Source organism: Balaenoptera musculus, chromosome 5 (assembly GCF_009873245.2).
Source record: "Balaenoptera musculus isolate JJ_BM4_2016_0621 chromosome 5, mBalMus1.pri.v3, whole genome shotgun sequence".
NCBI lineage: Eukaryota > Metazoa > Chordata > Mammalia > Artiodactyla > Balaenopteridae > Balaenoptera > Balaenoptera musculus.
Window position 1 is genome coordinate 83,916,196 of NC_045789.1, and position 10,171 is coordinate 83,926,366.

Genomic DNA, 10,171 nt, shown 5'->3' on the forward strand with positions numbered 1-10,171 from the left:
GTACACAGCATTAGAGTACAGTAATCTGGAATTTAGTTCATCACTAAATTCCAGAAAATAAACCTTTATTCTGCCTTTAAAACATTAATTCACCAGAAGTGATAATTAAGATTAGTTTTAGTGGTTTCAGCTCAGTTCTTCTTGGAATGTGATTTCTCCCACAACACTAATGCTAAATAAAGCACTGTGTAATGTTCCAAAACATGGTCCCTGCTTTAGAAAAGATTCTAAGGGCTTAAAATAAATAAGAAAGAAAAGCAAAGCTGACTCAAGATATATATATACACACACACACACAACACACACACACATATACATATTCTACTATTTCTATAGAGTCATAGTAAACAAATGGATATATAGCCTTGCTACAGCCTAGAAATTGGTTATATACAATTTAAACATAAAGCTCTGAACAATTATTATACTAAATTTTCTACATAACCTCCACTACCATCCTCTGTTAGGAAAAGAAATGATGTTAAAATATCTGAAAGCATTGGGGGCTATGGTGAAGCAATGGTTTTGTTATATTACAGTTAGTTTTAAAAATAGTTCACATTTTATTTTTGAAATTAATAAATTCAATCTTTTATATTTTATCAACAGGTAAATTTAGAATCTAAAATGCTATACTGGTTAACTGCCTAACAAGGAAGCAATTCAATTGAAAAATAGCAAAATGTCACATTCTTCTATAAATTTTCTAGAAAAAAAATTTAGAGGAAAAATTAGTTCAGAATTGTGTGTTAAGGACGGTAATAAAGTAAAGTGCATCTACAAAGTTGGCAAAATGCAAATGAGCATAGAGCCAAAGGAATCATCACTATTGATGGAAAAGGTAAAAGATTATCCCAATTAGAATGCATAGAAAGTTTCACACATAATGTATAGAAAGCTTTATTCATTTCCATTACAAATATGTTTTTACTGAGGATATACTAAATGCTAGGTAGAAGCTTATATCTACTGTCATTGTTCTGCTAAAATGAAAAATTCTCTCAACTTGTTGAATATATGTTCTAAACCATGTTAAGTTACTTTAATGTCCATCATCATTTGCTATCTTACAAAAGAGGGAAATAACTATGAATTTCTTTTAATCTATCAAATTTGGATTATAATTTCCCTGATAATTTTACAGATATAAACTAGAGCCTAAAGCAGAATTATATACTATTGTAAAAGATATCCGTTTTAATAGCCAAATATAGTTATACACACATAACTAAACCTCAAGAGATTTCTGTCACTATTGAAATATATACAGAGAAAGAGAGAAATTCAATTTTTTTCCTACAGGTAGCATGATAAAAAAAAAAAAAAAGAACATTGGACTCTCTGCACTCCATGACTTGGACTCTAGTCCACACTGTATCCCTGATAATCTTAACGATATCAATCAAATTAACTTTCATACTAGGCCTCAGTTTCTTCTACAAAATAAGGGGGTTGGTTTGGTTGATATCTTTTAATTCTAAAATGTGATAACTCTAGTAATTTTAGATACAAACATAAAGCAATTGATTATGACATATATTATGTCAGTTTTATATGTGTTTAAGTTCAAATGTTTCCTACATATCAATGTATGAATATCACAGGAAATAAAAGCCTAATGGCAACATAGTTGGTTTATATGAAAACATCTGTGATGTATGTGTGAGACAGAGAGAGAGATTATGATATATATTTACCACACGTGCATGCTTTCCAGCATAAAAGATATGTACTTACTCAAAGATAAAAGATAACAAGAAAGAATGATTTTGCTATAGTTGTCCAGCTGCATGATTTACTTAGAATCCTGACTTGAATTGACTTTGTGGTCTTATGTCAAAGTCAGTAATTGACTCAGAAGTTTGGGATAAGATTCAAATGGTCATACCTGGACTTCAATAAAAATTTGTATATTCATTAGAGAACAAATCAGTGGATGACCCTTTCCTTGTTTCACAGACATCCAGAAAGCCAAGTATTGTTGCTTTAGTAGATACCTCCTGACTAAAGACACAGCCTAACTTTCATCAGTTATTAGTCTCTTGCCTATAATTTCAGGTCGTATGTAACAAAAATCCCAACATATGCAGATTCATTGTGCCTCTTGAAAGTGTCCTTGGTCATAGACAGGAGAATCATATTGTAGAAGTTATTTTTATAGAATTAAAGCTGGAAGCTGTGGTTGGCATTTCCACTATAATACATATGGTGTAATATACATTCACAAATAAATTGATATTCAGTTTTATTCAGTGCTTAGAACTCTAATAGATGATGGCAAGTCATTATTTGTTTCCAAAATGGAAGTAATTTAAAAAAATAATTTCTGCCATACTTTTACTAAGTATACAATGAATAGACTGAATACAGTTTGATCAATTAAAGGGAACTTTATTCAGATGACATTCAGAAGTTCCTTAGGCAAGAGAAACTGTCAATGGAGTTAATATGAATTTTTCTTGAGTATTTCAGTATCAGCTACAAATGGCTTTTTAAATTAATGTTTATTCAAGCTGTATCCTCTATATGCTTGCAGAAATAAAGTGCCTTACTTTCCATTTACTAAATAAAATGAAATTCTTACTTGCCAGTTCATTATATAAATAATATCATGGCAAGGATAAGCTCAAAAGAACCTGAGGGCTTCCCTGGTGGCGCAGTGGGTGAGAATCTGCCTGCTAATGCAGGGGACACGGGTTCGAGCCCTGGTCTGGGAAGATCCCACATGCCGCGGAGCAACTAGGCCCGTGAGCCACAACTACTGAGCCTGCGTGTCTGGAGCCTGTGCTCCGCAACAGGAGAGGCCGCGATAGTGAGAGGCCCGCGCACGGCGATGAAGAGTGGCCCCCGCTTGCCGCAACTAGAGGAAGCCCTCGCACAGAAACGAAGACCCAACACAGCCAAAAAATAAATAAATAAATAAATAAATAATAATTAAAAAAAAAAAAAAAAGAACTTGAAAATAATATGCAAAGTGGGAACTATACTTTTATATTGCCTATTAATCCTTTGGAATTATACTATTTTTAAGAATATTGAAAAATACTTAACACATAGGAAAATAAATAGAAAAATAGAATGATTCTGCCTTCATTTCACAAGTCAAAAGCACAGCTAAACTTCCAGTTCACAAAATTTTAACAGCCACCAAGACCAGGTTTACCAAGTAAAGGAAGAATGAAATGGAATGGTGTACACTTAATGCTGTCAATGATCCCCATTCTTCTCAACTAGACAGATTATTTAGTTGAGAACAAGGGCTTCTGTTTGAATTGCAAAGGTATGAACTATGAAAACCTGGGCTACATAATCAGTTTTCCTAATGTGTGAATTTCAGAAATAATTCCGGCATCTCTGCAACACATTATCTCCTAGATTCTGTCCAAGAATAACTATAGAAGATTGATTTGAATGTCTCTAGAGCCTATGAAAACAAAACAAAAAGAAGGGGAGGGGGGCATTATTTACAAACTTTTATTTCTACAAAGCTGTTTAACTCATTATAATGTAACCATTAAGAGGAATTAGGAGCAACACTTCATACCAATTCTCATGAAGATAAGAACACTGTAATAGACATCATTTCCATTATATCACAATTAAAGAACTATGATAAGAAATTCAGGAACAATATAAATAAAAAAAACGCTTTATGTCAGATAAAATCTCATATTTTTAATTAATCCCTACTGTAAGAAATTAAAAGACAGCAACCCTCAAGATTTTCTTTAGATAAATTTGGCATTAAAAGGGAGAAATTATAAGAAAATGCTGTATTCTTTTTTTTTGTTTTATTTTTCAGTTTTAATCAAGGAAAATACATTTTGGCAATGTTTAAAAACTAAACGTAATATCTTTTAAAAATAAATATAGAAAATCATCTATCTACATTACAAACAAAAATGAGAACAAAAAAGATCCTGTTTATTATGTGAGATGTCTAAACAGAATGTAACTTTGTAAATGGATCCCTTGTCTCCTGACAGCAATATTGAGGAGATGAAGCATATCAATTACTATTACTAATTACATTAAGGGGAGCGTATTTCATTTGCCTTTCTTTCATTTTAGGTCAGCTATTTATTGTGGTTAAAACTTTACTCATCTCTTGAATGCCTAACAACACAGAAGTTTTCCAAAGTCACTTTTAGCAAAGCGCATGGTTTATTTCAATGGCTTTGTAGTTTTTCTCTTCTGGTATATGGACGTCTTTGCTGAGTTAAGAGACTAACACCATACATTAGTTTATTTATAAGCATATCACTTTGCCTTTTAAACAGGATGCCACAACAGTCTTGATATTAGCTGTTTTAAATATTCAAGAGTATAGAGCTAACCCCATTTGATGAGCTAAATAAAGCGTAATGACAGCATAGAACATAGGAAGTGGTTGCATAAAGTATCAATAAATCTGCCACTTGATATGTCTACTCAAAAGTTTAAGATTACATAATTTAGAATGCCACAGGACAAAAAGTCCTATTAAGATGACAGTGGAGAAGTAAGTTCTCTGCAGAAAAATCTCTTCACATGCTTTTCCATAACACATTACCATTTTCTAAATAAATTTCTACAGATCTTTATTTGTGGGTGTGATTATAACTAACGTTATAAAAGTGCCGTTATTTTTAACTGGAATCGTCCTTGTTTACAAAACAGATAAAAGCACCAAAAACAAAACAAAAATCTTCTACTAGTTCCAGGTAAAGCAATAACACAACAGATATACTCTCCACTTGCTATATTTCAGTTTAAAAGAAATAACTCAGGCTCACGTGCATGAAAAGACATCTTTTTGAAAGTCATTTAATTCAGTGTAGTTCAAACCTGTGTTTTCTTGGATTGCTTTGATAACTGGATATAAAAGCATGTTGCCTTTCTCCTTATCCAAATACCTACAGTAAACTACTATATATCAAAGACATTTCTTTAGAAAGTTGATTATTTTAAATTATGACAATAAGAAATAAATATTTATCTCTTTTCTATAATATCTTTACTTAGCCCATCAATAACATCTTCAATGAGGCTATAAAATAACTCTTTTCTTTGCCTTAATTATTCTAAGATCTCACATTCCACATGCAAAACATATTTAATAGAAAAACTATTATTGGATATTAATTGACAGACATAAATGTGTTTCTTGAGACGTTCTGGTGGTAAGAAATATGTGACGTTTTATTAGCAGAGTTGCTACAGCTTTAGACACAGAATTTTCCAAAAGGTTTTATTTGTTGTGTGTCAAACTTTGATGGGCGTGAAAAGTAAACTTTGTGAGTTATACACACACACACATATATATTACATGAGCAAAACTTTCAAAAATAAATTTTATATTTTTTGAAGTTCACCTCAGAATACACTTCTTTTTTTTTTACTCTTGCCACATTTCACTGAATACTAACTGTGTCAAATATTCCATAAAACCTTTATAGTCTCAGTATATCACAATGCATATCAAAATATTCTTGCACACACTGCATCAAACATGAACATTTTTGTTGCTTGGCTTAAATAATAAATGGTTCATGTAATTTACTTTTGCTTATGAACTTTTATTGCCAAATACAAATAATATAAAGGCCGACTGCATATCCTCATAGAAGCCTAATTGTATAGATACTTAAATAATAAAAATGTAGTTTTGCATGGTAGCTGAATATCATTAAATATTGTAAGTCAGTATTTTGTCAAAGTAGTCAGTTTTTCAATATCTCAGACTTAGTACTTCATTTGCATAAATCAGCATCCGCTTATCTGTAAAATTCTGATAGTGTGTAATGTAGCTAAAACTTTTTTAGTGTCCAATTTGCATAGACAGCAGAAGTAACTTTAGAAATTTTGTCTTTGGATACAATTATCCACTTAGTAGCACAAAAGAAAATAATTTCAGGTTAAAACTAGCCATCCAAACAATACTTATATATTTATCTGGAAACAGAGAATGTAGAATGAATTAGGATTGTCAAGTACTAAGAGAAGTGTAAAACACTGCCTACAGTGTTTTCTTTAGTAACTTAGTAAACTCTGGTATAACATGCAAAATACAGTGGTGTACCTTTTGTACATGGCCTCTACTAAATAAATGGTGTATGAACTACAACAACACTAAATTCCTGCTATTAAAATTTTAACTAGTAGCTTTAAGAGAGAAGACAAAACTTTGCAGATGATGCTCTGTCTCAGATATTTAAATATATTTGGGATGCATCTTACCTGTTTGCTGTACTTGTTATTGGTTTGACAGCTGTACTCAGAGCAGTGATCTGATCCAATTGAAATGTTGTCTCCTGCTCCCACAAATGTGTTAGCTGGTGGTAGATCTTGTACGGCCTGGTGTTTTTTTCCTGCAGTTGGTGATTGGGGGTGAAGCTGGACAGTAGGCAATGGGGAACTAGATTTGTAATGCCTGGCCAGGTCAGGACTGCCAGGGCCACCATTAACTGATCGGTATCGGCCCATGCTTGGGCTGTCTGACAGCTTCTCATTGACACTATCATACCTCTGTCCATTTGGTTTAGAAGCTTCTACAGTGACAATGCTGCTGTAGAGAGGTTGCTTAGATTTTTTGTTTCTCTTGTCCTTTTTAGGCTTTTTAGATTTGTCATGCTGTTGGGGTGTAAAAAAGTCTTCGTGATCTTTTTTGCCGGCTTCATAGCCATTTTTATTTTTGGACCGGCAATATCTTGCCATCACTACAATTAAGATGATTAGAATCACCGTCATAATTCCAGCAACCACCCCAATGACAATACTGAGTCTCTGTTTGCTTATTTCATAGCTTGGGTCACCGGCTATATCCTGGGTGAGTGGGGTGTGCAAACTTCTGGCTATCTGGGAGTCAATCACAGTTGCATTAGAAACACTTTCATTGACAAACACATGCACCAGAGTCGTGGTAGACTGGGAAGGCTGCCCACTATCATTCACTTGCACCACCAATCTGTGCAAGCCATAATGCTTTTGGGTGAGTTTTCCCACTAAGGAAACCACACCACTGGTGGAATCAATTTCAAACAGCTTGAAGGGATTCCCTCCCACGATGCTGTAGTTAAGGTCTGCATTGATGCCATCATCGCTGTCTCTTGCCAACACCGTAGCTACTACTGTCCTGACATTACTTGAAGGTGGCAGTAAAGTATAGGAAACATTTCTGGGAAGGGTAACTGTGGGGGCATTGTCATTCTCATCCATCACAAAGAGAGAGACTGTGGCTGTTGCGGATCTGGGAGGATCTCCCCCATCCACAGCCCTGACTCTGAATGTGTATGTGGTCTGATGTTCCCGGTCAAAAGACATCGTGGAGTAAATGGTCCCAGTGTCATTTTCAATGGAAAAAATGTTACTGTTCTCCTCTATGTACAGACTCATCTCCGCATTGCGCCCCTTGTCAGCATCCATCACTGTGACCATTCCCACGGGACTGTTGGGCTGCAAATTTTCTTTCACATAAAAGGTAAAGACGTCCTGCATAAACTTAGGGTCATTGTCATTCTTGTCAGCCACCTGCACAATCACTGTGGTGCTGCCCTGTAGCACCGGGATGCCTTTGTCTTTGGCGTTAACTTTAAACTCATACCTGTCAGTCTGCTCGCGGTCCAGCACCGTATTGACGAGGATGTCCCCAGAATCGGGGTCGATGGCAAAGATCCCCATCACGGAAGAGTCCAGCGAGTAGGCGATTTCAGCGTTTTTCCCGCTGTCTGCGTCTGTCGCCAGCACCGTGGCTACCCTCTCGCCGGGGATGTTGTTCTCGGGAAAGTATACCTCCACCACCGACTGGCCGAAGACGGGCGGGTTGTCGTTGGTGTCTCCCACCTTGACAATCAGGGAGTTGTTGCTGGAGAGGCTGGGACTGCCCGAGTCCACCGCCACTATGACCACGTTGAACTCCCGGGTGGTCTCATAGTCCAAAGGGGCCGAGGTGTGCAGGAAGTACTTCTTCTTGTTCTGGTCGCCCTCTGTGTCACTGGCCGGCTTGAGCTGGAAGGGTACATCGCCCACCACGGTGCAGGTGACCACTCCGTTCTCGCCTTGGTCCCGGTCAGACACCTGTACCAGGGCGATGGGGGTGTCGACCAGAACGTCCTCGGCCACGTTGGCCACCCCGTCCTTTAGTGGGATACGCCCGATCTTGCGGATTTCAATGGACGGCACATTGTCGTTCTCGTCCTTGATATTAAGGACCACCGTGGCCTTGTCGGTCTTGGGGGGCTGCCCGCGATCGCGGGCCATGACGGTGAAGCGCAGCTGGTTCACTTCCTCGCGGTCGATACGGTGCAGGACACTGAGCCAGCCGGACGTCTCGTCGAGGCGCAGCAGGCGCCGCACGGACTCGGTAGCCGCCCCGAACACGTACTCGATCTGCCCGTTGACCCCCACGTCCAGGTCGGCGGCACGCAGCTGCAGGATGGGAGTCCCCGGGGCGCTGTTCTCCGCCAGGTCAGCCTCGTACACGCTCTTCTCGAAGCGGGGACTGTTGTCGTTCACGTCTGTGATGAGTACCCGCAGGATGGCCTGGGAGGAGCGAGGCGGGTCGCCACCGTCGCGCACACGCAGGGTCAACTCGTAGGAGTCTCGCTGTTCGCGGTCCAGCGCCCCCTTCACGATCAGCTGCGGCTGCTTTTCGCCATCCGGGGTGTCGGCCACCTGCAGTTCGAACACGCTGCTGCGGCCGCCGGTGCTGGTCCCGCCGCCGCCCTCTGGCGCGTCCAGCCGCCTCCTGGAACGACCCGGGCCGCCGCCGCTCGCGCCGTTCCCGCCGCCCCCGGGGTAGGGGGCGCTGTCTGCAGGCCCAGCGCGCCGGCCCTCGCCGCCGCCGCCGCCGCCGCCCCCGGGCTCCTGGAGCAGCTCGTAGCGTTCGATGCCGTTGCGGCCGAAATCACGGTCGGTGGCAGTGGGCAGCAGGTAGAGAGTGCCCACTGGCCGGTTCTCCTCCACCGTGAGCGTGAGCACGGGTGACGGGAAGGTGGGCGTGTTGTCGTTGATGTCGAGCACGATGACCCGACCCTCGAACAGGTCCACCCAGCTCTGCGAGGGCCCGATCACCGACACCTCAAAGTCCAGGAAGCACTCGTTTTCGTCGAAGATCATCTGACACTGGGGTAGCTTCTCGCGGTCGATGCGCCGCTCGCTGGTACTCAGCTCGCCGGTGAGGTTGTCGATCTTCAGGTACTCGGAGCCCGACTCGAGGCTGAAAGTCACCTCACCGGAGCCGGTCACGATGCCCAAGTCCGAGGCGACGTTGCCGATGCGGACGTCTGCTGGGCCCTCCTCGGCCAGTCGGTACCGGAGGAGTTGCTTGGCGGCCGCCAGGCTTAGCGAGAGCGGCAAGAGGAGACAGCAGCCCAGGCACCAGGCGCGCGCCCATCCCATGGTCCGCATCCTCAGCATCTTCTCCTGCTGCTGCTGCTACTGCTCCTTCTAATCACGGCCCCCTAGGCGCCCCCCTCCTCCGGGGCCGGTCGCCTGCCCTCCTCCCAGTCCTCTCCCCTCTCTGTGAAGGGAAGAAGCGAGAGGGAGAAAAGGGAGGGAGCAAGAGCAACGTCCAGAGTCGGCCAGGGGGGGACCAGCGATAGATCCTTCTTTTTTTTCCTCCTGCTTCCTCCTAAAGTTATTGTTTCATAATTCATGCAATGGGTGCTAATCGCCCACTCGCCGGCCGCCGTTCAGTCGCAGTACTCACAGTTCACGGGACACTGAGCGCCGCGGACTCGGAGCCCCCCCGCCCCCGCCCCCGCAGAGTCATCACCGCAACGGGCAGAGGATCCCGGGCTCCTGTCCCCGCTCTGTCGTATGGGGCCGGAACCGGTCCGTCAGGCCGGCGGTGGAGCCGGGAAGCAGCGGGGAGCGAGCCTGCAGCCTCCCCTGCCTGCCAACCCCGCTCGTCTTTGCTGCTACTCGAGTTGAGTCCAATTCACGTTCCAGCCACTCACTCCAGACCCAGCTTCTGCTCCGGCTGCCCAGGCAAACGTGAGTCGCTTCCTGCACGAGGTGCTAGGGCTAGCAACAAGCCAGTCTCAACTCCGACTCCGCTCAGGCAGCGGGGGAGCCAGTCAACAGATCGAGAATGAAAAATCCCGGCAGGTCGCTTCGGGCACCGTGCAGTGGAGACGACTCGAGTCACACAGCGGTCCGCTTCAGGGTTCCCCCCGCGCGCGAAAAAGCA

The 10,171-nt window shown here is 41.9% G+C and overlaps 1 protein-coding gene across 7 annotated transcripts in view; it reads right to left on the reverse strand.

Annotated features, from left to right (window-relative positions):
* Positions 1–9,434, reverse strand: part of PCDH7 (protocadherin 7) — a 405,431-nt gene extending 395,997 nt beyond the window's left edge. For 6 of the 7 annotated variants that reach the window (XM_036852867.1, XM_036852866.1, XM_036852868.1 and 3 more), the window contains exon 1: positions 6,220–9,434. In XM_036852867.1, the coding sequence (XP_036708762.1) occupies positions 6,220–9,396 (3,177 nt within the window). In that variant the 5' untranslated portion in view covers positions 9,397–9,434. Of the gene's footprint in view, positions 1–3,304; positions 3,425–6,219 lie in introns of those variants that run through there. The other variant, XM_036852870.1, reaches the window with a different exon arrangement.
* Between the last annotated feature and the right edge of the window lie 737 nt (positions 9,435–10,171).